Source organism: Lycium barbarum, chromosome 5 (assembly GCF_019175385.1).
Source record: "Lycium barbarum isolate Lr01 chromosome 5, ASM1917538v2, whole genome shotgun sequence".
Lineage (NCBI taxonomy): Eukaryota > Viridiplantae > Streptophyta > Magnoliopsida > Solanales > Solanaceae > Lycium > Lycium barbarum.
In genome coordinates, this window is record NC_083341.1 from 136,107,891 (window position 1) to 136,135,636 (window position 27,746).

The 27,746-nt window shown below is 32.5% G+C and overlaps 2 protein-coding genes across 2 annotated transcripts; both read right to left on the bottom strand.

The window, feature by feature from the left end:
* Positions 1–5,191: 5,191 nt before the first annotated feature.
* LOC132642782 (adenylate isopentenyltransferase-like) lies at positions 5,192–6,718 on the bottom strand. Its single transcript, XM_060359826.1, has one exon. It carries the CDS (start codon positions 6,565–6,567, stop codon positions 5,659–5,661), a length of 909 nt encoding a protein of 302 aa, XP_060215809.1. The 5' UTR covers positions 6,568–6,718; the 3' UTR covers positions 5,192–5,658.
* A 5,415-nt stretch (positions 6,719–12,133) lies between these two features.
* On the bottom strand, positions 12,134–13,261 carry LOC132639875 (structure-specific endonuclease subunit slx4-like). The gene is made up of 3 exons (XM_060356262.1): positions 13,067–13,261; positions 12,432–12,992; positions 12,134–12,352 (listed from the first exon to the last, which is right to left on the bottom strand). Exons 1-3 carry the CDS (start codon positions 13,259–13,261, stop codon positions 12,134–12,136), a joined length of 975 nt encoding a protein of 324 aa, XP_060212245.1.
* Between the last annotated feature and the right edge of the window lie 14,485 nt (positions 13,262–27,746).

The window sequence follows — 27,746 nt, forward strand, 5'->3', positions numbered from 1 at the left end:
TCCTTTACTCACTTATTTACTTTTCCGCAAAGATTTTCTTGGGACTGAATTGTCAAGATTAGTCCCTTTATATAATGAACTTCATTAAATTACCCTCTTTAATTTGAAGGTCCTTTCATTAGCCCAACAAAACAAAGCAAAAATACTGTACAACCAGCTTGGCAAGAGAAAACACGTTCCCCTGCCAACGTGGGCAATCAAAAAGTTATCAAGATTAGTTTGTGTCTTGTATAAGTCAATGTTAATTTTCTTAAAATATATATTGGTGAATCGAATCAAATTAGACTGGATTTAGGCAATCTAAGTAAGATGGAGCTGACCAAAAATTAGATTTGACCCGACATTATTCGTTAGGACCATCAAATTGCCAATTTCATTTGCTCTATGCTTAGATCTGTATACGGTAAAAACCGGATGCAAGGCAAACCAGTGGAGCAAGGGGGCCGACTGATCTGCCTTCTTCGTCATTGAAACGACCAAGCCCGGTGACCCGAGCATTCGCTGCTGTTGGTCCGAGTAGCCGTTGGTCCGTGTGCCGTTGGTCCGAGTAGCCGTTGGTTCGAGTAGCCGTTGGTCCGTGTGGCCGTTGGTCCGAGTAGCCGTTGGTCCGGGTGGCCGTTGCACGCGGGTCAAGCGCCAATACCTGGTCAACTACCCACCATGCGTGTGTCAGACGGCGCCGTCAGTCTAATCCCACCAAATCCGTGCAGAGTTGTCCTTATTGCTATTATTTTATTAGCTCACATCATATGAGACCCATGGAGGTCACACTATAAATAGAGCACATCCCCCTCCTTTGTAAGGGCTGGCTCCCTCGGATCAACAACATTTTTGTACTAGAAGATATACACAAATCTCTCTCTCAATATTAAATTTTGGTCCGGAATCATGGTGTTCATCTCTATTACTTGTTCAAACAAATAATACTCATATGTTAGTAGATGTATAAATCCACAGTGGTCCTCCAAGCATCATCGTTTTCTTCACATCTTAACCATACGAATCTTGTATCCATCAAATATATCGAGATTTAAACACATATCCTATACCCGCGTACAAATTGAATTGATTTACCAAATTCGAGGTAAACAAGATCATAGCTTACCTATTTAAGGTAAGTGATGTGCATTCATACAATCCAAGGCATTTGTAAATTTTGTAATAGAGAAATTTATTATTTCGTCCCCACATAACAAATTCAACTACAAGAAATTGGGAGTTCCCAAAAGGAATTTTTTTGGAGTTTACAGAGGGAAAATGACCACTTTGAAGACTTTTAGGTGGAGGTTTCCATAATGTTTCAATTTTAACCAGAAGTTTCAGAACCTTTGAGGTAAACGGAAAGGTCTTTTGGTCACACTATTTTGACTACAATGATTCAAATTGAGTAAATTCATATGACTATTTAGGTCAAATTTAATAATTTATGCTTACTTAATGTCATTTCTATCTTTTATTCTCAAAGTTTATCTTAATTTAAAATTGTATAATAGAGATTATGATGGTTTAACTGATTTTTACATAAATGTGGCCAAATTTATATGTCAAATTGACGTGGCAATTTAGCAACTCTAGTAAAGTAAATACATTGGCCCTTCCATACCATAATTGGCAACGGGACAATTGTCCCGACATCTAAATATAAAAAACATCTCTAGCTAGCATTCGTCTTCATCTTTGTCATAACATTAAAGACAATAAATCGTGCAACCACATTTTTATGTAAGAGTACTGACTATTCATCCGATCCCAGATACTAGTGATTTCGACCAACTGATGAATTTGCAATATATTTGATGTTTTAATTAAAAAAAGAAGGAGCATTAATTTGTTACGTACGATTTTTTCCAATCACCTTTACTGGTCCAATAAGCGGAGTATTAATTAATTAAGTGGAAACTTTTGAGAGAGATAATGGTAGTTTAGACAAATACTGATCATATGATTAAGGCTATTAAATATCTTTTTTAAAGAAGTACACAAAAAGCTTAAAAGACATATAATATGAATCGAAGATATAATTTGTGAGGATATAACATTAATAACAGTTTGATACTAGAGTAACAGTATATATGTAGTTATACGATTCAAATTTCACGAAAGTCTTTCCCCTTCCATTTATCATGGGTACAACCGTCCCTCCAAAAAAAAAAAAAAGAGGGAAAGTTACACATTTGGCTGCTCAGACAAAAATATTTATAGTCGCTCACCAATATTTATACACATACATCTGTCAACTTTTATTTTGGACAGCCGGCTTCTTAAGTTAATTTCCCAATCAAATAAAAAGATTAACAAGATGTTGTTTGATTCACGATTAAGAAACAAGGTAAGAGAAAAAGTTTTTTAGAGCCTGTGTGGATGGGCTTATGCTTATAAAAAAAAAAAAGTTGGGGTAGTCTAACTTTTTTTTTTTTGGCTTATAAGCTGTTTTCAGCTTATAAGCTGCTTTAGATAAGCTAAGTCAAATGGGTCCAATTATTTTTTTGAGCTTATTTTAAGCACAAAATGACTTTAAGCTGGTCAGTCAAACACTCAAAAAAACTGAAAACAGCTTATAAGCAACTTATAAGCCAATCCAAACGGGCTCTTAGACCATGTTTCTTTTGTTTAATAGTGGAGTGATCTTATAGAAAACCTGTAATCTTTCATTTGATTACTTAAAGTCCTTGTGACTAATGCTAATTATCTAGTTGCGATCATCTGCTATCTGCAAATCTGAGGATACTATTTCAAATCTAGACACATTAATGATCAGTTCAATGGAAAAGGGAATAAAAAATATTGTTTTGATTCTCCAAGCTAGTGTGATCCTCTAAACTAAAAGTACACTGGTTTTGGGAAACAAAAAATAGAGAAAAGATGCAAAATCTTGTCTACAATATTAGTATAATAGATTCATTTGTACAAAAAATGTCCTTGCGGATATAAATTATTCTTTATTACTTTGATTGTGATTTTTTGCATAAATCTTGTCGTGTGTTTTAAGATTTCCACAATTTAAAACAGTTTCTACATTATTTATTTGAAACAGTTCGATCCTAAAAAGGAGAGTTTAATGACGTTTGAGATTGAGTGAATCGAAAATGGTCCAAAGAACCAAAGTTTAAATATGGATAATTGTAAACGTGCAGCCATGTATCTAACATATTGACCTTCTTTACTTTCCTCTTGATATATGTTCTGCATACATTTTTCTTCATCGAGTTTAATTTCTATACAAGGAAATTGTATAAAACAAAATATTTTTATATTATCATTACTTAAAAGATAGAAACTAATAAAATACTTTTCCGGAACAATTTTGATAAGTAAATTGGAAAATAAAATACATTACCTATTACGCAGTAGTTTAAAATATACAGATAATGCAAAAATATTTCAGAGATTTTTGTCTATTGTCCCTTTCTAGGAACTGTTTAGAAATTGATCCTCTTTTTATTTTTCTTGCAACTTATGAACATTTTAGACCATGGTTTAAACATCTCTTTTGAGCAAACTGAAAATCTTACGAGGAAACATTCTAAAATTTTGTATGTTATTACAACTACTAGAGTCTAGGCGACAGTTTTTCAAGAGCTGTATTTGAACAGCTTTTAAATAGCGATAAATCTAAATAGTAGCCTAACAGGGAATACTTGCTTAAATCAGTCACAATATTTTATGCAGTTAGTATATATATGTTAATCCTTCTCATTTGGCAGTATCAGCAGAAAAAGGACAAGAGATTGCTATCTTAATTTGTGACCGTCGAACCAATCTTATGAGGTAAAGAATCTAGAATCATACATTGTTTTTTCATCAAACAATGACATTACTAGCAAAGCCTAGTTAATCAATAAAACTAGGATGGGATAGCACAAGATAGATTAATTTTCTTTCTTGTGGATCAACACATTATCTCACTTTTTAATTACTTGATTGTCCAAGGATGAGATAGTATGAGATAGATTAATTTTCATGTATACTGGTCCCCTCACTTGAGTTTTCACAAAGCATTTAATTATTTACGTGTTGAACTTGAAAAGTTCTATCAATGTTAGCTTATAATCCGTTTTTGAAAACTAGAATTATACGATACAATAATAACTTGAATCCTATGATATAATTTGACTATTTGAGTCAAGAGTATGTATTATCAAAACATGGATCCTCCTTAAATATTGTCTGTCTCGGTAATATTATCCCGCTTAATATATTTTGTTGATTTTATAGGGCGAAGCTAGCTAGGTAGTGTAATGTGGTCCAATTGAATACCCTTTGTTGCAATATTATACAATAGTATGGTAGAAACAAATCTTTTTTGTTGGATATAAATTATTGAATTCTTTTAACATACTAAATAAAAAGAAACGTCGAGAAAATTTGTGTTACAGATCACTATGCATGGTGGCGATGTATAGTACTATATATGCTCAGATGTATGACGAGTTAGAATGAGCGTTAAGATCCTAAAATTTGAAAAGGTAGTACATTCTTTTTTGGCATTTTGGGTCAAACCTTCAAAATCTTTAATTCCTCCTCATTGCAGATATATAAGTAGCTTAATGTGATCGTAAAATCATATTCTATTAAAAAAAAAATTTGTTTATTCCAAGTTTAATAAGCTTCAATGAGAAAACCAACAAAGTTGGAACAGTAAATATACATGCTTATAATTAATTCTGGTTAAATAGTAAATCATACTATGTAAGAGATACCCATTTTGGTGTATTGTTTTCAGTTGAGCAAGAACCATGGTTTTTTAATTTTGACAGAACAGAAAAACAATGCAACATCTTTTTGAGTAACAACACTTAGTTTTCCTAATCATGTAATTTCCATTCACAGCTTTGCACGAAAGATCTACTCCGTACCCAATTCGACAAATCATTAATCCTCTCTTCTTTTACTTACTCAAAAATACAACAGGAGATATTACTGTAACTTTTCAAATCCCCACTTTATGAGCCTGTTTGGATGGGCTTATGCCTATAAGCAGTTAAGCTTATAAGCTAAAAAAAATAAGTTGGGTAGTCTAACTTATTTTTTTTTTGTTTATAAGCTGTTTTCAGCTTATAAGCTGCTTTAGATAAGTTAAGTCAAATGGGCCCAATTATTTTTTTAAACTTATTTTAAGCACAAAATGACTTTAAGCTGGCCAGTCAAACACTTAAAAAAGCTAAAAACAACTTGCAACTTATAAGCCAATCCAAACGGGCTCTATATCATGTAAAGTTTTCAACTCACTCAAAAAACACAAAAAAGAGAAAATATAATGAGAAAACAAAAAGGGATTATAGAAGAGAAATACAAAAAGACTAAGTTTCTTGATTTTTCTTTCATTTTTTTCGTATATTTACGTAATAAGTTAGCAGATCAAAAAAAAGCCGTCAAAACTGGTCGCCACTTCACTCCCTCTTTTCGACAGCCTCATTTCATATGCTTTTCTTTAGTTAAGAATCTAGTAGCCCATTTGCTTGACTACCTGATCTTTCATCTAACTGAGAATTCAAATCTTCACGTTGTAATCTCCTTTTCCTACCCCTATATAATTAAAATAATAAAAAAAAAAAGTTTCTCAAAATTGATTTAAAAAAAGGGAGGCGGGAAGAAAGGTGGGGTAGGGGGGGAGGAGAATTTAGAAGAGGTGTAATTAGCTGGAAAAACCAAACCTACTTACTCCAACAGAAAATGTTTCACAATCTTCATGCTTGGTATCAAAACATCTCTTTCCCATATTACCCTTGCCTGAACCTTATTACTTTCCTCCGGCGACACTGACGTCATCATCGCAGCCTTAAATGCTTCCGTGGCATCTACTCTCTGTAGGTCCCACCCAGCTTCTCTCAACCGTCCGATCTTCCACATCTGCTTTTCCGCTAACAACCTCGTATTCTCCTTAATCTCATTCAACGCTTCCTCGTAACTCTTCTTTTTCCTAAAATACCCTTCCATTTCCGGTACCCCTATCGCTTTCCACAACCCGGCAACCCGACCCGACCCGGAACCAAACCCGTTTTCCTTGAAAAACTCTTCTAATTCCTCGTACATTCCGGTTTTCATCATTTCATCAACTCTTTTGTCTAAATACTGATTTAAAACCGGAGTTTTAACATCAACCCAGATGAAACAACAGTTAAACCGGAGCTCTTTTGATATACACTGAACCGGGTTTAACTCATCGAATACATCTAAACTCGGGTTAAACCGGTTTGATAATAAAGAGTAGATAAATGAATTGGACCCACCAACTATTAATGGGATTTTGTTTCGATTAATGATGTCGGAAATTCTTTTATTAGCTTCAAACCTGAAATCTGAAGGGGTAAAATCGGAAAAGGAAAATTCATACTCACCAAGTAAATGATGAACGATGTTGTTTTGTTCTTGTATTGAGATTTTGTTTGTTGTAATATCGAGCCCTTTAAGGACTTGGATTTTGTCTGAATTAATTATTTCTGATGGGAAATAATTAGTGGCTAGGTCGATTGAGAGTTTTGATTTACCTGAACCTGTAGCACCCATTATTACGACGATCTTATTTTTCGTCGTTGGGGCTAAGGTAGAGTTAAGGTCTGCGTACATCCTACGAGAGGACTCCACATGTGGGATTACATTGGATATGTTGTTGTTGTGGACACATTTGGCATTTTGAAGGAATTTGAAGTTTTTGTAATTGTTGGAATGGAGAAGACGAGGGTGATGAGGTTTTAATAGGAATGATGATGATAATAATAATCTTCTCATAAGGAAGTGAGAAAAGAAGAAAATGAAGAATGAATATTATGATGATGATGCGTGTGAATAATAATAAGAAGCTGAGATAAGCAAGAAAAGAGTTGGATACTATTACTAGGAGTATTATTTTGCGGAACTAAATATGTACAAATAACATACGGAAAACATGAAACGGGGGTGGTTTGTTGGTTTAGTACTCTGAAAAATTGCAGCAACCTGAACAACACTATATGGAGGTGGGTGGGTATGGGGTGGGGTGGTGCGAGGGGTGGATAGTACTGTATTTTCTGTTATGATGAGGATGAAGATGGAGCTTGATATATGATGTACTATATATGTGTGTGTGTGTGTACTGCTAGTGTTTTATTCTTGAAACCATCAGATTCTTGACTGGTTCATTTGCTCTGTTTTTTTTCTTTTTTTTTTCTGTATATATTAATGCACACAGTGTATAAAATAGTACTTTATTTAGTGAAGAGTAATGGCCATGGCAATGTATATTATTTTCAATACTTACATTTTTGGTTTCTGCCACTGAAATGAAGAAATGTGAGTCTATTGATCTATCTGTTTTTGTTTTTGTTTTTGCTTTTATGGTGAAGAGAGTGAAGAGGGAATGTGGGAGAACAGTGAAGTAATAGTAGCATAATATGTAGACAAGGGATGAGGATTCATGTTAGTTTGGCTCGCATTTTATAACTTGTTGCATATTTATAATGAATAGTAACATTACTGTATTATTTTTTTGAATAAGAAAAAAATTACTCCCTCCGTCCCAAAAAGATTATCCTCTTTTGACTTGATATAAAGTTTAAGAAATAAAAGAAGATTTTTAAAATATGTGATCCAAAATAAATCTCAGATATTTATGTAATTATAAATTATCTCATAAAGTTAAATTGTTTCTAAATATAAAAAGATAATTTTTTTTGGGATAGATTAAAAAGAAAAGGAGGACACCAAAGGGCGTAGAAAAAAGAATCAGAGTGAAAACAAAATTTGACTTTAACTTAAAGATAGCACGGTGGTAAGGACTAAGGAGTGCCCAACTTTACTGACCCACCTTTGGGGCTTTTACGCAAAAATAACGCCAAAAAAAAAAAAGAGGAACAGAAGTATCTTTTGAGCCAAAATAATAACGTAGGCTTGATACATTAAGTATACCTAAATATTTAGATTTTACGTTTTAGAGTTGTAAAGTGTTCTGAAGTAAATTTTGTTTGAAACTTGTTATTATTAGGTTTAAGGGTTTTATTTTATAAGGTTTTGATTTGAGCATTTTATTATTTAGTCAAGACATTACTATATTTCGAATATGTTGAGATTATTTTCATATTAATTTAGGACGTCGCACGAGTTATTAATAAAATATAATAAAGAATAAGATAACTAATTATCATTAAGAAAATAATATCAAAAAAATATAATATTAACATAAAATGTATAATTTATTTACATATATACAATCTCTAATGGGTCCCACACACAGAGCCTTTAGAGTAACCTTAGTTTGTTTCCTTGTGTCACGACCTGAACCGGAAGGTCATGACTGGCACCTGGTGCCTACTCAACCGACTCCACGTACCTTACTTCTTTTCAATTAGAGTACCTTACTTCTTTTCAATAAATTAACAATTAGATAATTAACAAATAAAGATATTATTAGGAGATTGGAATATTTTCTTATAATCAAACAATTAACAAATAATTAAAAATTAACAAATTTCTAATAAATAATTAACAATTAACTAATCAGATAATTAAAAATTAAAAAAAAAAAGGCTTGGTAGTGGGTAGTGCGCGATACATTTTATGTTAATATTATATTTTTTTGGTATTATTTTCTTAATGATAATTAGTTATCTTAGTTTTTATTATTGTTTATTAATAACTCGTGCGACGTCCTAAATTAATATGAAACAAATCTCGACATATTCGAAATAAAGTAATGTCTTGACTAAATAATAAAATGCTTAAATCAAAACCTTATAAAATAAAACACTTAAATCTAACGATAACAAGTTTCCAAACATAACTTACTTCGGGGCACTTTACAACCCCTAAAACGAGTATCCAAACGTTTAGGTATACTTAATGTATTAAGCTTACATTATTGTTTGCAGAAAAAGATATGAGGTCCTATATAAAATATTGATATTCCGGAATTTTGAAACATGACTAATCTTTAGTCAAAGTATAAAAAAAACTTGAATTTCAAAACTTTGAAATTATACAAATTGTGGGGAAATAAAACTAACCCCTATTGCGCACAAAAGTAGTGCACAATAAGACTTAATGGTGGTCGTCACAGTTAAGTCCTATTGTGCAAAATATTTGTGCACAAAAGGTACTTCTGTTCCTTTTTTTTTTTGGACAGTATTTTTGTCTAAAAACCCAAAAATTGGGTCAGTAAAGTTGCTCACTTGTGGTAAGGAGTCACTATTCATCAATTACAATGTGATCAGGGTTCAAAAGAGCCAAAAAAAGAATAAAAAAAAAGAAGACGATATTTGATATCGGTGTTGGTGAGAAGTAATATATATCAGATGAAATCATTCAGATGTGTGAAAGTTGATACTAGTATAAGGTAAATAAATAAGTGCGCGTAACCTGATCCATACATTATAAGTATTCTGAGTGGGTGTTCACGGGGTAGAAATAACGTTTATGGGTTAATTTTTTTTTTTTAAAAAATAAATCTCATATCATATTTGTTAAAGAAAGAACCAATGTCATGAAGTCTTAAATTTCACAGATAAAATTTCATTTACCTCTAGAACTTGCTATGTTATGAATTAATTTAACCTTCCAAATTTTTGGATCAATGTGCAAGCTATAGAAATGATAATCGCTACTCATTTTCTTATCTTTGAACAATAGGCACTAGGGGTGTACAAAGGAAATTAATAAACTGCACCAAATCGACAAACCAAATCAAACCTGAAGAAAAATTCGATTAGTGGTTTGGGTTGGTATTGAGAAAAAAAATCCGATCATAATAGGTTTGATTTGATTTTAACTAAAAAAAATCAAATCGAGGCCAAACCAACCAGATTATATGTATCTCAGTTTTTAATTATCTTATACATATATAATTTATGAATGCTTTTATACTAATCAAAGTTTTAGCTTCATAATATTTTGACATCAGGTTTGGCTTATATTTTTAGCCCATATTACCTATAGATGTCCGGCAAATTACAAAAAGTCGGGAAAATACATTAAACCCCCCCCCCCCCTCTTAATTTTTCAGTATTTTAGTGACCTTTTAGCGCTGATCTGGCAGTGTGCGTGACTACACGACCAAGCAGCGCGTGAGGGGGGAATTTGACCTGTTATTTTTTGCCACGTGGATAAAAACAACGGGAAAAAACCCGCCCCACCCCCCTTCCCCATTATTTTCCCTTCCTTCTTCTTCATTTTCTAATCTTGACTCCATTTTTGCCAAAGCTTGAAGAAAAAAAAAATTGAAATCTTTGCCATGCATTCTAGTGGTAAGTAATATTTTCTCCAAACTCATTATTATTCTCATCTTTTATTTATATGTTATATCTTTCACTTTTTTTTTCTAGGGTTCTTAATGAAAGAGTTCAAATCGGAGCTGAACAATCTTTGTAGTCAAAATGACGATCCAAAGATGAAGCGTCAAGTGCGATGCCAGCATGGAGTATTATTAAAAATGCAGATTTCTTGGTCTCCCAATAATTCCGGAAGAAGATTTTGGACATGCCCATTCTATGGGGTACGATTATAAATATATTTTTTTATGTTGCGTGCCTTATTTCTGCCACACATTACAGTGTGCCTAACATGAGTTGAATTTATTTTATAGGCTAAGAAATGTAAGTTCTTTGAATGGAGGGATGATCCTATTGATGAAAGGTCTAAGTTTGTTATTCACAAATTGATTAAGAAAATGGAAGAGCAAGCAGTGGAATTGAAGAAGAAAATGGAAGAGCAAACAGTGAAATTGAAGAAGAAAATGGCGGAAGAAGTTGGTTTGACAAATGAAATGGAAGAAGGAGAGTCTTCTTGCATTGATGGAGATATTGGTAATGACAATAGTGAAATAGTCATCGGTAATGAGAACATCACTACAAATGAAGAGATGAAAGTGTTAAAGGCTGAAGAAGAGATGAAAGTGTCAAAGCTTGAAGAAGAGATGAAAGTGATGAAGCTTGAACAAGAGAAGAGGGGTAGATGCATTACTATTAACAAATTTTTGTTTTTGTGTTTCTTTGGTGTTGTTATTTGGTTTATTGGGTGTTTTTGAACAAGCATTACCAATGTCGATTGCCATAGTAGGATTACATGTTTGTATGTTGAAGGATGTTTAAGTGATTGTTATTCACTTTATGTATGTAAGTTGAAGAAGTTTCTTGTCATGGATGTTCAATTAAAAAGTTGTCTTCATTCAACTTGAGAAGAAAAACCATAGATAAAGATAAAGTTCATAGATATATATTTCATTGATGATAATTCATAAACTTGACATAATAGGGAGAAACCTAATCTATTTCGATAACTTCCCTCTTGATATTAACAAAGAAGGTTACTTTCTCATTATGTTCACAACCATTAAAGCATAAGACGTGTCCCTCCCTTAGAAGGTTTGCATCAATGAAATCCTTCCACCCTTGGCAGAGGCGGGTATGCATGCCAACCTTATACATCATATTGTATTCACGCTACTCGTAGAAAACAACAGCTTGTGTAGTTGTGTTTGGAAGAAAATCTTGTATGTTAGAAGGTAGGATCTGCACAAAATACATGAGGCATTATGAATAAGTAAACACATCAATTGAAATAAGTTTGCAAAATAACACTTACAAAGTCGTCGTTGTCAACGTATGATTTGGTTAGTTTCTTCTCGAAGTAAATCAGTTCATCTTCACCTAGAGGCATTTTGCTATGAAATTCGTTGTTTGAATGAGAAGGAATGGTGTAGGGATGAGTTGAAATGGACAGCCTAATAGGCTATTTATAGGCTGATGATATTGAATGGTTACAATTCTCATTAGCCTTCCCAACTACTAATCAATGTACATGAATTCAATTAGATTGAATTGAATCGTCCAATGCAGACTGACTGAATTCATTTCAGTCAATGTACCTGAATTCAAGCCGCCACAGAAATCTACCCACATTTATATATACACACACGACACAGTACACAGACTGCGCATTTAACTTTAGTGCTGAATGTACACACTGCCCAAATCACAGTACCACAGCTAACAGAGCACAAACAATGGACACAAACAAGTATGATTAATAAGTCATTCTAACACTTAATTAAGCAGAAAACATTAAGTCATTGTAACTGCTAATTCAAGTCTTCCAAACTGCCGAATTCATACAAAGTGTTTAATATTCAAAAACAACTTAATTCTCGTAATCTAAGTAATGGTCATCACTTCCATGGCCTCTTTCCTTTGCTGCTAGTGGCCTTGTTGAGTTTGTCCCTTCTAATCTCATCAAGCATGCTTCTTGAGTAGCATGGTTTGCCTTTGTACCTCATCCCTTGCTGTGCCTTGTGACCAAGGTCTCCTGTGACTTCAGCAGATCTTATAGGCTGACTTGCTTGATGTTTACCACCAAAATTCAGCACTCTACTAGTAGGCATGCCATGCTGCAATAAACAAATTTAAAAATTAGTCACTTCACAACTTCACATACCAATGCCATTGTAAAGAAAATATTAAACTTACATTCAAGGATGTATAAAAACTTTCAGTAACAAAGACTCCCATACCAACTGTTTTAGATCTTTTATTTGGGTAAGAAGGGGGACCCTCAGAATCAACTCTTTTGAGAACAGCAGGGGCAGAACTAGCAACACCATCTGTTACCTTTCTTGGCATTCCTCTAGGCTTTAGAGTAGCAACTGCAGGTTCTTTTCTTGGCCTTCCTCTAGGCTTTGGAGTAGCAACTGCATGTTCTTTTCTTAGCCTTCCCTTTGGTATTGGAGGAGCACTAGGCACATTAGGATCTTTTCTAGGCCTACCCCTTGGTCTTGGAGGAGTTTCAGGTACCACAAGTGCTTTTCTTAGTCTCCCCCTTGGCCTTGGGACATTGTTTGAAGCCGCAGTTGTTTGAGAAGCCGCAGTTGTTTGAGAAGCAACATTGGTCTGAGAAGCAGCAAAGGTTTGAGAGGCATCATTAGTTTGAGAGGCAGTATTGGCTTGAGAAGCAGCAAATGTTTGAGAAGCATCAAATGTTTGAGAAGTAGTACTGGCTTGAGAAGCAGCAAAAGCAGCCCATGTTCCCCTCTACAAGTAAAATGCAAAGTCATAAAAATTCAATAGTGCAGTGCAAAGTCAAGAAAATTGTAAGAAGGACATACCCTCTGACAGCCTCTTTTATTGTGGTTTTTACCTCCACATTGGCTGCAAGTCATCAGCATGCCTGTTCTTGGCATTTTTTCACATTTCTTTGCTTCACTGGCCTCTTTCCTTCTTGCTTTTGAGGGCCTGCCTGACATTTTTCTGATGATTGGTGGTGCAATAGCAGGATTAGCAGACCTAGGCCACATTGCCATATTTGTCATTGGTTGAATGTAGTGACAATAGGTTTTGAACCAGTTCTTCTTGCTATAGTATACAAAACGTGAATTTCAAAACTTTGAAATTATACAAATTGTGGGGAAATAAAACTAACCCCTATTGCGCACAAAAGTAGTGCACAATAAGACTTAACGGTGATCGTCACAGTTAAGTCCTATTGCGCACAAAATTTGTGCGCAAAGGTACTTCTGTTCCTTTTTTTTTTTTGGACAGTATTTTTGTCTAAAAACCCAAAAATTGGGTCAGTAAAGTTGCTCACTTGTGGTAAGGAGTCACTATTCATCAATTACAATGTGATCAGGGTTCAAAAGAGCCAAAAAAGAATTAAAAAAAAGAAGACGATATTTGATATCGGTGTTGGTGAGAAGTAATATATACCAGATGAAATGATTCAGATGTGTGAAAGTTGATACTAGTATAAGGTAAATAAATAAGTGCGCGTAACCTGATCCATACATTATAAGTATTCTGAGTGGGTGTTCACAGGGTAGAAATAGCGTTTATGGGTTAATTTTTTTTTTTTTTTTAAATCTCATATCATATTTGTTAAAGAAAGAACCAATGTCATGAAGTCTTAAATTTCACGGATAAATTTTCATTTACCTCTAGAACTTGCTATGTTATGAATTAATTTAACCTTCCAAATTTTTGGATCAATGTGCAAGCTATAGAAATGACACTCACTAATCATTTTCTTATCTTTGAACAATAGGCACTAGGGGTGTACAAAGGAAATCAATAAACTGCACCAAACTGACAAACCAAATCAAACCCGAAGAAAAATTCGATTAGTGGTTTGGGTTGGTATTGAGAAAAAAATCTGATCATAATAGGTTTGATTTGGTTTTAACTAAAAAAAAAATCAAATCGAGGCCAAACCAACTAGATTATATGTATCCCAGTTTTTAATTATCTTATACATATATAATTTATGAATGTTTTTATACTAATCAAAGTTTTAGCTTCATAATATTTTGACATCAGGTTTGGCTTATATTTTTAGCCCATATTACCTATAGATGTCCGGCAAATTACAAAAAGTCCAAACCAAAACGAACTTTATTCCTTTACAATTGTAATAGTTTACATGATTTGGAGTATTACTCTATGAATTCTAAGGCGGATTCTTATATTTGCTATATTTTTGTTTTGTCTAAGACAGTAATTATCGAACAAGTGTGACATTTACATTTTAATGTTGTCATGAGTGGATGTGCATGTTTGACTTGGAAAAAAGAATTTTTTGTTAATGACCAGCAAGAGATCAAGAAAAAATGGGTAACCAACCCACTAGAACCAAGAAGACAGGTAGCACAGTTCAAATCAAGGGACAACCAATTGAGCAGAAAAGCAAATGTTGTGGCTAATTGCTGATGTTATTGCTGAATCCCTCTGTTCCAATTACAAAATATTGAACAGATTGTAACTAAAAATAAAAAATAAACCGAACAGAGAGAAAAAGGGTCGATTTTCATTTTTTGGTCAAGCAAATGTTATTGTAAGATGCTTAGCATCGACCAAAAAAAAAAAAAAAAACAATAACAACAAATTCGAAAAATCCGAGAAAACCCAAGAAAAATTGAAATTGAAAAACCCGGCTTTATTGGTTTGGTTTGATTTATGGATTTAAAAACCAGACACCATTGATTTAGTTTGGTATTTGTAAAATCCGAACCAACCCGGTCCATGTACACCCCTAATAGGCACTATTATAGACTTTCTAATCAATGAGTGAAACGGAGTTTTACCTATAAAATTTGGGACTTCATAATAATAATAATAATTTTTCAGTTACAGTGGTTAAAAGTTGACTTTGGAGCCGTTTGGACATGTAATTTTGATTTCTTAAGTTGTATTTTTTTCTCATAAATTTAAAAACCCACAAGTTATGAAAACTATAAAAACTTTTGAATTCTTATACAATCTTATCAAATAAGCAAATTATAGCTCATAAACAAAACTAATACACTACTAGAAGGCCTTTCTAAAAAACACAACATCAATTGATCGAACTTTAGTTCAATAAAAAGTAAAATTGAGCATGACTTGTAGTGAAATTATTCCTTATCCTCCCACATGGTATTGACAATCTCTTAATATACTTTCAACTTGCTGATCTTTTAATATTTGACAAAAATGGTTGGTAAATAAACTAAATATATCTACCAACTTATGAATCTTTTTTACAAAATATAAACTTATGAGTCAAATTTTACATTTTAAAATTTTGAAATCTCAAATTAAACCTTTTTGGAGAATTTGAGATTTGAAATCATGATACGAAATTAAAGTTGAAATTTTATGCAAATTACATAAATAAATATAAATTTGAAAATCAAATATGAAATCATGATTTCATATCGTAAGCTCAAACACCTACTTGTGAAGGTTACTTATTCAAATGGGTGGGTTGGGAATAAAATTGGGGCGGTCATTACAAGTAAAGTGAAAGAGTGTGGACATGAACCAATTTACCCATATGTGTCTGGGCCAGATATGGGTGATCATAACCTATTTGGTCCAATTCAAGGTCATTTTCTCCAACAGTTTCTCGTTACCAGTTTTTATTTTATTTTATTTTTAAAATAAAATTAAATTCTGGTATTGATGCAGGTGATTTTTTCTAAAAAACATCTTCTTTCCTAGCTTATACATTTGAAGCAAGGTCCTTCCATGGCTAGATAGGTGGTGTGCAACGAGTTTGCTTTACGATAAATGTAGTTTGTTAGTAGGTGTCCTGTTGCTGCAATTAGGAACCTGCAATCATTCAACAAACTTAAATAAGCTTTAGGAATAATTTCATAGAACTCTTCTCAGGTTTTGCTTTAGTACCACTAACATCTCTCGTTGTTTACGATATTACGGTTACGTCCCTTATTTTGATTCTTCGTAACGCTAATTTCTCTCGTGATTTATGATATTACGGTTACCTTTTCTCGGTTTTGCTTAATAGCACAAACTTCCCTCGTGATTTCAAAGAAACCTGAGGGGAGGTCCTTAAGCTTTAATATTTAAGTTTTCTCACTGTCGTATTTTATCCTTTACTTTTATTATTATCTAAACGTCAACAAGTAACTATATTTATACCTAAATAAAGGGTTGATAGTGAACTGCCCTCTTCAAAATCAAACAGATAGTTTTTGTCCACAATATTCTCGGTAGTTTTGTATTTTCTGGTTATGGAATTTTTTGGTTTCTTTGTTTTCATGAAGTCTAAAGATTCTTTTTAAAATTTCAATCACAAAAATATAGCTGTCAATTGAATCCATAAATGCGCATCTTTCCAAAATTTAACGAGTTAGATCAGTGATGTATTGTTTTAATTAGTTATTAAAATATGTGCCACGTATCAACTTGAATGCATTATTCACAAACCTAAATAGAAAAAAAATGTGATGTTTTGTTTCTTAAATATTTTCTTTTTAAAAGGTCAAAACTCTCCTAAACGTTTGGTTTAAATGTATATGTCAACAACGATGAAACTAATACCTGATGGTTCTGCTGCTTAGCCAAATTTCCTGAACGTAAATCTGTATTAATTGGGTTAGTAAATTTTAAATACCAAGTGATTATAAATATTAAAAAAAAAAAAATCCCTTGAGTTTTAAGCGTAAACTGTCTTCTCTGCCCTTTCTTATTTTTGCCCAATACTTGGCAAGTATTAGTAAAAAGGGGCACGTTATTATTCTTTTTTAATTAAAATACGTTATTAGAGCCATTTTTATGCGAATGAATTCAAATAATGTCATCTCTTCTTCTCTTTATATTTAAGAGACAAATCTTTTTTGATAAACTTGTCGGAGAACATTCTCTCCAATTTTCAGATCAATATCTCTGAGAACGACACAATGAATTATAATTCCATGAACAATTTACCTCCAATTTTTAAATTTACACATCGGGCCACATGGTATATACTATATAGTTGCAACATTTGTGGACTGTGGTGACAGAATCTCACACTGATACAATATCTTGTTTTTCAAATAGTACGGATCTTATTATAAAATATTGAAAAGAGGAAAAATTAAAACAAACAAATATAATGACAAAAATAAATTAGTAAAATCATAAATGGAACAAAATAGAAAAGACACAACATTTATTTAATTTGGTTAAATCTACGATATATACTTCCATCAAAGGATGATCATAATTTTAAATTTATAAGTTCTAAATTATAATTTTTTTAGTATATCAAGTTCTTGATAGATTATATATACATATTAAGTGAATTTCTTAACATAAATATAAAATTTAGATCAAAACTAATCAACTCGGCCGTACATGACTTTAGCGTACACGTAGATCCGTCCCTAATTTCATTACATAGCTTGGAAACCAATTCCATACTAAAATAGGTTTAAGACCTCTTAATCCAATCAATAAAGTTGCTAATACTCTAGGTGAACTGGTATAGGCCTAAGCGGAAGAAACAAAAATTAGAGCAGTCCAAATATGTGCTCATCGAATTTCCTTAATATTTAACGAATCGAGTCTTATATTGATCATAATAGAGCATAATTAGACGGTAACAACAACTAGAATAGTTTATGACATAGCTATCTATTAGAGAAAAATATTTACTAGTAACATTTTATGAACGAGCCTTTGCTTTTTGATTCTTCGTGTGTGAATCTTCATTTCGGTAATTGATTTTTTTTTTTATATGTAATTAAGATTTAAGACTTGCGAGAGTTGATCGGTACTCCTTGTGCTTTTACATTCTCAAAGTGATCATTATTATCCTTTTTAGAAAGAAAAAGAAAAAAGAACAAGTTGGATCACCACAGAGAATTAGACAATTGCCAAATGTTCATCCGTAAGACCAGGGAAACTGAAAGTTTTTATCAGCACAACCGACAAAAGTTGTGTGAGAACATCTTTTACTTTTGACATGTGGCTCTTTCATTTCGTTCTCCCTCCTCTGGCTCTCTGCACCTAAATCCTCCCGCCGACAACTCTCCTTGGCCTTTCTCCTCTTTCACTTGTTGCTTCTTTCTTCTTCAGAAATTATTTACTTTTTACTATAAATTACTTATAATTTTTTCTATGTTTTAAGAAAAACAATACCAATATTATTATATGGAAAAACTCGTGGGGGCACCCCCAAGCCCAAGATCCCTCTCACTGTCAAAAAGAAAACTAAGGAAATTAAACCACCACCATTACAGTTATGTGGTTAGTCGTGAAGTGTTCGGAAGCTGGTTTTCGATCTTGCGAGGTTGTTCTTTGGCAGAGAGTTGGTTTCGGGCATTGTTCTTGAATGAAATGGTGCATGAGAGATAGTGACAATGGGAGATTCGTTTTTTTTTTTTAAACTGTTTTAGGCGGTGTTTGGACTATGAATGGTGTGGGTCAATGGGATGGTTATGTGGAATAGTTTCTCTGTGCAGAAGTTAAATCAAAACTGTTAAAGAATGGAGGAGATGGGGTAGGTGAAATTGTTCTAAATATTGGGGGCCACAGTAACACTTGTCACTTAAGGAGCCCCTCACACAAGTATTACATGGTATACATCACGTATAGCAAAACTTTTCAGGGAAATCAAATACTCCTAGAAATTATTGCCAATTACAAATGCTTCAATTTGCTACAAGCAAGACTTTTAGTTCCTTTTTCTGTTTCCTTTTGAAGGATTGGGGATTGTGAGAGGTAGGAAAAAGAGGTAGAAATAACACTCGCTGACCACATTTTTACCTGTCTTTAAAAAAAAAAAAAATTGTATCATGAAGTTTCAAATTTTACGAATGAAACTTTATAGTAATATTCTGGAATTGCACCTGTAAAATTTGAAGCTCATGCTATTTTTTAATTGCAATTGGTGAAAATTGACTTATTGTGAATTTGAACCCAGCGTTAGTAGAAGGTAAAGTCGAACAATTATGGAAAAAATTTGAAACAATAGGATGTGTGTATGAGTGAATATGCAAAATATTTTTTATAACATAAGTTATTGTTGGTGAAAATACAAATGAAATTACAATTAAAATCAAAAAATAAAATGAACAAATAAAAGTGTCTTCAGGTTGAGGCGCGGATATCTCGCTCTTTTTAAGGAGATTTAACCCCATTGCAGCAAATCTTTACCGATCCAGCAGTAATCTTCCTGACTTGTCCTCTTTAGGATACAATAGCCCGATCACGTCGTAAAACTCAACAAACTCTGGATAAGATGTTGGGTCCAAAGCTCCACCAAAAGAACACATTCCTTCAGCTAAATAAAACTCTCTTTTTTATGCACTCTATCTTTTTTCTCTACCCCACAAAGTAAGGATGACTAAATCATCCTTAAATTGAATAGGATATGAAAGAGGTAGTAAAGTAGGTAGATAATGGAAGAATTTAGAGGTTACATAAATTACAAGAAGAATGTGCATGAATGTTGAGTTAATGAAGAAAAGAGTTACAAGAATATTATTACCACATTCTTCCACTAAATAAATATAATGAGTAATGAAGTAGGTAAGAACAAGAGTAATGATAATATTATGGCATCAAAAAATTCACTACAACATTAGGTATCTATAGCTATGAATTTAAAAATCGTGGCTAAAACCTAGCAATAGCCACGAAAACTAAAATTTCATGGCTATTTACAATTTCGTAAAATTTCTTAGCTACAAAACTCACATGGCAAAGCTAATTCCTCATTTCTGCTATAGTTGCCAACTATCGTGGCAATAATAACCCAAGCAGCTCCAAAACTCACATGGTAAAGCTAATTCGTAGCTAAATCACATGTTTTATGCCACACGTTTGAAGTTACTATAGCAATAGTAATGTTATAGCCATAAAAAAATTACTTGAAACAAAATATTATAGCTAAATAGATATTTTTGCTTCAAGTTATAAAAATCCGTAGCAATAATTACCTAAATAGCTACAAATTTATTGCTGTAATAAAATATCGTAGCTAAATAGTATGTTTTTGCCACGCGTTTGAACTTATTGTAGCAATAGTAATCTTATGGCCACAAAAATTACTTGAAAAAAATATATTATAGCTAAAGAGATATATTTTTGCTTCAAGTTTAAAAATATGTGGCAATTGCTAATAGCTACAAACTTAATGCTACAATAAAATTTCATAGCAAATAGTAATATGTTTTTGCCATATATTTGAAGTTATTGTAGCAACATTAATCTTTTTAGCCGCAAAAATTTACTTGAAATAAAATAATGCAGTTAAACCGATAGTTTTGGTTCAAGTTGTAAAAAGTAGTGGCAATAATTACCTTAATAGCTACAAACTTGTTGATAAAATTTTATAGCTAAATATAAGTTTTGTTACGCATTTCAAGTTATTATAGCTAAATATTTTACGTCATGCTATAAAAAAATAGCAATAGTTGGATAACACCAACAATTATTTATGACAAAATAATATATTCGCAAAATCAGAAAGACAATAAATTTTCATGGCAAGCTATAACTTTTCTTCATGCGCCTGAAGATACTATCATATCATATTATATTATTTTAATCATTATAAATTAACTGAATAAATATTTTTCTTTGGTTACAAAATTAATGACAACAATTTATCTGGAAAAAAAATAGAAAAATTATTTAGAGTTTTCTTATATCTAAATGCTTATTTTTATGAAAGTACTCATATTATGAAAACTTTAATAGTAATTTGTAGAGAGATTTATGTATGTGTGGTCTTTAGTTACTTTAAATAAGTACTTAGAGTAATTTAATATATCTAAACACTTATATTTAAATAAATACACATATACAGAAGAATTTTGTGGTAATTTTAATGCATTTAGTTTGACAAAGGACCACAAACTCAGAATACTTAGAGGAAGACCTAACACTACAAAAAGAAAAATAAATAGATTTACTGACATATGACATTTTGTATATCCAGATAAAATTCTAATTTTTCCACTAATAGAAAAAAAGAAGTGTATATATATATATATATATACATATAAAATAGTTATGAATTTTCGACAAAAAATGAAATTTGTCTCCAATTTTGGCGCTAACATTTAACATGAAATCTCCTTTCTAGCAATATAATAATATTTCAATATTTTTTTAAAAACTATGTTTTTCTAATTATGTAGAATATAAGAATATATTTTTGCTTATATCTAGTTGCACTAAGAATTAAGAAATTAATAATGTTAATATTTAAGTCCATAACAAACAACAAAAAAAACCACTATGTTGTAATTTTTATTAAGTTACCTATGAATTAAGACCACAATTAGAAAATAATTGAATTATGTCTAATTAATGTGTATATAAGTAATTATATAAAATTTAAACACCTATAAGCTTGTGTTTGATTACATTGTATAATTAGTTATGTATAATTAATATCGACAAATAAAAAACAATTACCATGGTTTGGTCCTCTTCAAATTTAATAATTTATTCATTATCATAAAACTCATTGCCCATCTATTAGATCATAACTATTACAACATAATTTATATAAAATTGAGTATTACTTTTAAGATTTTACATAATTAAGTAATTATTTAATTAAATTTAACTTATTATATCACATTTAAAAAATTATGTGCTTGTATCTTATTATATTCAATTTAAATAAGCAAAACAAGTTATTGATGTTAATTATAATTTTAATAAATTGATAATACAACAACAATATACCAGTGTAGTTCTAGAAGTGGGGTTTGGAGAGGGTAAAACGTATGCAGACCTTACCCCTACCTTGATAGGTACAGAGCTTGTTTCCGATAGACCCTCGGCTCAAAGAAAGCATATCAATGTCAATAATTTGATAATTATGATAAATGTAAGCAAATATTACAAATAATAAATATAGGAGCATATGACCCAACAAACAATATCACAATTCAGTATAAAAAATATTACATGTCAGTTTTAATATTATTTAATTTAAATAATAATGTCACTATCATTGCTAAATTGACGAATTTAATCTTTTTTGATATTTTAATTATTTTTAATATTTTTTATTTTCTTTTTTTCTTTTTATATATTAGATTATCTGATAGTTGAAAGATATATTTTTGAATGTCATTTTTCATGAAAAGAGCTAATTTGTTCTATTATATTCATTGTAACTTATATTTTTACAATTCTCTTTTTGGGATAATTACATTAAACACTCCTATAATATGATTCGGTTTCAGATACATTCCTTCTATTTTAAATCAAACACTTATACCTCTTATATTATATAATTACTGCAGTTACACTCCCAATGAGGTATATACGAAACTAAATATTTGAATACAATTATTAAAAATTAAATTAAATTTACAATAAGAAGTATTTATGTATTTATTTTTAAGAAATTTAATGGAGAAGAGAAGCATGTTTTTAATATCTTTAAGCATTGGATTAAAATAGAGAATACACCTATATGTTCTGGAACACATATCTTTCGAAACTTATAAATAAGAAAAGGACATTGATTACTTAATACGGAGAAGGCTCAAATATGCCACCAAACTATTGGAAATGACTCATTTATGTCACTAGTCAATAGTTTGGTTCATTTATGCCATCGAACTATCGGGAATAGCTCATTTATGCCACTCAATAGTTTGACTCATTTATGCCATCTCCCGTTACAAAAATAACTCAACCATGCCATATTTCATTAACGCTGGTTTTACAATACCATATATGACACGTGGCCTCCAACTAGATTATGGTTGTGGGTGGGTAGGGTGTATGGGTTGGATTTTTTGTTAATTTGGTATTTAAAATTGTGTTGGTTTAATTAAACGATATAGACCTCTAATTGGGGGCCACGTGTCATATCTGGTATTACAAAATCAGCATTAATGAAAAATGGTATGGATGAGTCATTTTGGTAATGGGTGATGGCATAAATGAGTCAAACTATTGATGAGTGGTATAAATGAACCATTTCCGTAGTTCGATGGCATAAATAAGCCAAATTATTGATGAGTGGCATATATGAGTCATTTCCGATAATTTAATGGCATATTTGAGCCTTTTCCATACTTAATAAGATATTTCGACTAATCGTAATAATTTTTTGTTACATCTCGGAGATTTCGGATTGTTGTATTGTGAGTAGACTAATGCGATCTTAAGATGAATACGAAGTTCTTATGAGATTAAGGAGAGTATCTAATAGTTTTAAGAGCATACCATAAGATTTTGAAGTTATATGAATCGATGGAACTAAGTTCGTCAAAGGAAGTGAGATGCAAGACATGTTTGGAAAGGTTTTCGCAATGGTTGATTTGATGCGTATTTAGTAATGTCTTGAGGGGTTGCTATAGGGCCTATTGTATGGTTAATAAAGTGTTATATAAGTGTCAAGAAGGTTCCACAAGGAGTGGAAGTCCAACGAATCGACAAGAGAAAGTTTTGGAAAACTGTGTGTTGTACGACCACTTATACGAACCGTATAAGTTATACGTCCCGTATAAATGGTCTGTATAACCCTTCCAGAGGAGGGCATTTCCTTGGTGGGATTATACGGTCCATTCATACGGACCGCATAAGTTATACGGACCGTATAAATGGCCATATAAATCGGACGGGCAGCTTTGTTCATTTTATATGAATAGATGACCCTTGTTCATTATTTCATTTTCCACATTTCTCCAAGTCTTGAAAGCTCTAAAACCCTTCTCCAAGCATGTTCCACCCAAACTCAAGAGAAAACAAAGATCAAATAGCAAGAATCAAGGTATTCATGTGTTGGAAGGCTCACTAGGGTTAGTAAACTTCAAGAATAACTTGGGTATTGAAGCTAGGGTTTTCATAAAAGTTGATAGCTTACTCCAAAGCTCATTCTTATGAGATAAAAGGTTAGTTTTCATGCTTATTTCATGTTATCAAGAATGCTTAGTTGTTGAATAACTTGGGTAGAAGGAGAAAGTAAAAGATGAGGTCTAAATGTAGTTTTCATGATGTTTTTGAGTAGTAAACTAACTTGAGTCATGATTCTTAGTATGCTATGGATATAATCTTGTTATGACTGGTATAAATAGTGACAAGGAAGTGTTGTATGAAATTGTGCAAAGGGTTGGTGTGAAGTTGTTGATGCAAGTTGAATGTGAGAATTAATTTTGAGACTTAATTGTCACGACCCGACTAGGGGCCGTGACGGGTACCCGGGGCTAACCACCGAGCACCACTCATTTTGCTACTTATTATACTCAATAGGCCTTCTTTTATCAAATTCATACTCAAATCATAAGAAAATCATTTTTCATTTGAGAACATAAATACTTCCATAGACATAAGCCATTCGGCTATCAAAATAGTATTACATATATATATATATATATATATATATATATATATATATATATATATATATATATATATATATATATATATATATATATATATATATATATATATATATATATATATACATAATAGTAACCTCGTGAGACCATATAACCCACACTGCGTATCTACGAGCCTCTACTAGAGTGCTAGACATAAGGACGGGACGGGACAGGACCCCGTCGTGCCCAAAATATACATTATGAGTCTGGATCAAGATCACCCCCCTGTCTACCTGTGGGCATGAACACAGCGTCCAAAGAAAACGGACGTCAGTACGAACATTGTACTGAGTATGAGAGGCATAAACAATAATGATACATCGATGAGATAGGGGAAGCATCAATAAGGAGTAACTGTATATGACTATCACTTATAAAAGAAATGACACATGCTGACCTACTCATAATCATCATTATATTATGTAAGCAATAATGTACAAGTGTATAAGTATAAGCATAAGCTTCCTGTCCATATAGGTACGGTGTGATAATAATTAACCTGCGTCCAGGCCTCCCGCGTCCGGGGTATAAGCTGCCCACTATAGTGGTGTGTATGTCTGCCCGTCCCTATAGGTACAGTGTAATATCATCAATATATACTCATCATAATGCATGTATGATAACTCCAAGGTAACTATACTTTATCGAGGTGACACAAGGTCGTGAACCCCCGATTCCATTATGGATCATTTATAAGTATTCTGCCTCACCTTGAAGGAAGTAGTATATATGGTGAGTGTATGCAATAAATAACATCATTAGCTTAATGGTAGTCTGCCTCACCTTGAAGGAAATAATATATATATAAGGTGAGTGTATACAATGACTGACATCATTAACTTAATAGTATTCTGCCTCACCTTGAAGGAAATAATATATAAGGTGAGTGTACACAATATATGACATCTTTAGCTTTATGGTACTCTGCCTCACCTTGAAGGGAATAAAATATAAGGTGAGTGGATACAATAAATGACATCATTAACGTTATAGGAACATCATATCATGAACTCTAGAACCTTTAGACTTAAGCTCATCATCATCGTTATTGGACTCATAATATATCTCTCATCTCATATAGCTATTCATGATCATAAACTCTTGGCTTTCCGGAATATAGAGAATTCATGGAAAAGAAGGAGAAATCATACCATCGGACTCATGCCATAGAAAGAAATGACTAGTCTCACATACCTTTTCCGTTTAAGTATTCTATCGCTTGCTTGTTCTTCTTCAATGCCCACGTTTCTACCTTCAAGAGAAGTCGCATGATCATTAGCTAATCGATTACTTAAACGTGCTTATTAAAGCTAAGAAAAATTGGGCAGCATTTCCTTCATTTATACAACTTTTCTCATATTCTATATCAACTCCCAAACATTGATAACAACGTTCACAATAAATTAGACAACAATCATCATCCATCTATATTATTCGCAATTCACAATTTCACTCCAATTTCTCCATAATCGTGGTCATAATTCATTATCGCATTTTCCCGCGTATAATACTTATTCCATGTTCTAAATGTCATTCATAACATTTTTACAACCATAAATCATCAATGATCATGACTCAATCCAAACCTTTACTCAACAATGTCACTATTCACACTTTCATGATCCATTTCCTATGTCTTTCTACAATCCAAGTGTTTCAACTTTTTTCATACCTTAAATAACATGTAAATACCATAAAACTTACCTTAGATATTGTAGGAACAAGCCTTGAGTGGTATTACTCTTCTTGCACCAAAACCCTAGTTCACTTCTCTTGAAATTTCTTGGCTTAGATGACTTTAATGTGCTTCACACTCTTGATTTTTGTTGGTTTGATGAAGTTGATCATCAATTTCCTTTGGTTTCTCGTGGATGAAGAGTGGAGAATATTCTAGAGAGTCCTTGACTTGTGTAGGAGAGAAATGAAATAAAATGAACTTGGGTCTCCTTTTAATAACTTAAAATCTGATCCCGTCGGGCAATTATACGGACACTTATACGGTCCGTATAAGTGACCGTGAAATGGACCCTTCAGTTCCTCTTCTCTGTGACCAATATACGGCACATTATACGGTCCGTATAAGTGACCGTATAATCCCACCAGTGAGGGACCTTCACTGTGATGGTTCTGCTGTCTATTATACAGACCGTATAACATTATACGGACCGTATAATCGACCGTATGACCCATCAGTTCACTGAATCTTATTTTCGTCACTTCGTTTGATCTCCGATCCTTATGGAACCTTCTTAACACTTGTTTAGCACTTCATTAACAATCTAAGGGTCGTTATAACTCTTCTCCAAAACGTCTTTAAACTCTCATTAATTCGATACTCGAAATTCTTGCCCGACACACAACATATAACCTGCTTTCCTTAACAACTTTCTTCCCTTACCTTAAATGTCTTTGAAATCTCGATTAGGGTCATCAAATGCTATTTCTTACTTATCAAAATATCGTATACGTCATACCCTTCGTTGGCCTATTCACTGTACGCTGATGGGAAATTTTAGTGTAACATTAATAGAATATGACTACTTGATTATGATGTTGTGAATGCTATTATAGTTGTTGGGAGTTGTTTTGTAATATGGTGGAAGTCGAGGAAATAGGGGAAATGCTTCCCAATTTTCGTTAGCTCATGAATTATTCTAGTTTGAATTTAAGAGTGTCTTTAAGGCTTGACCATGGTATGAATCCTTCTAAATGTAGATTTCTCAAGCTTTGGCGGTGAACGTTAAGTAGTTAAGAAAACAAAGAGGTATGTAAGGCTAACCCTTCTTTCATTAAGGCATGATCCCATTGTTATATACCTTCACATGAATTCCATAATGTCTTCCAAAATGACTTTATCCCTAGAATCACTAAAGCTAATGATTCTTGGTATTCTCACGATACCATTATTCTTATTCTATGATAGTTAATCCTCTAAGGAAGGGTATAAATGGAAATGACGATGATGATGATATTGATGATATTTATGTACTCCTATATACATATATCCAAGTATGACTACTAAGAACACCAAGCTTATATGGCCGGGTACGATATTTATCGCGCGCACACCACTGCTGTTGGGTACGGATAACATTGAGCCTTGGTAGGGCCAGGTACGTATAACATCGAGCCTTGTCATGGCCGGGTACGTGAGACACCGAACCTT

Excerpts from the sequence above, each read along its gene's own strand:
- LOC132642782 (XM_060359826.1), bottom strand. The coding sequence starts at position 6,567 with ATGTACGCAGACCTTAACTCTACCTTAGCCCCAACGACGAAAAATAAG.
- LOC132639875 (XM_060356262.1), bottom strand. The coding sequence starts at position 13,261 with ATGGCAATGTGGCCTAGGTCTGCTAATCCTGCTATTGCACCACCAATC. Across the intron at positions 12,993-13,066 it reads ATAAAAGAGGCTGTCAGAGG|AGGGGAACATGGGCTGCTTT; the intron begins GTATGTCCTTCT and ends TTTTACTTGTAG. Across the intron at positions 12,353-12,431 it reads GTTTTTATACATCCTTGAAT|CATGGCATGCCTACTAGTAG; the intron begins GTAAGTTTAATA and ends TGTTTATTGCAG.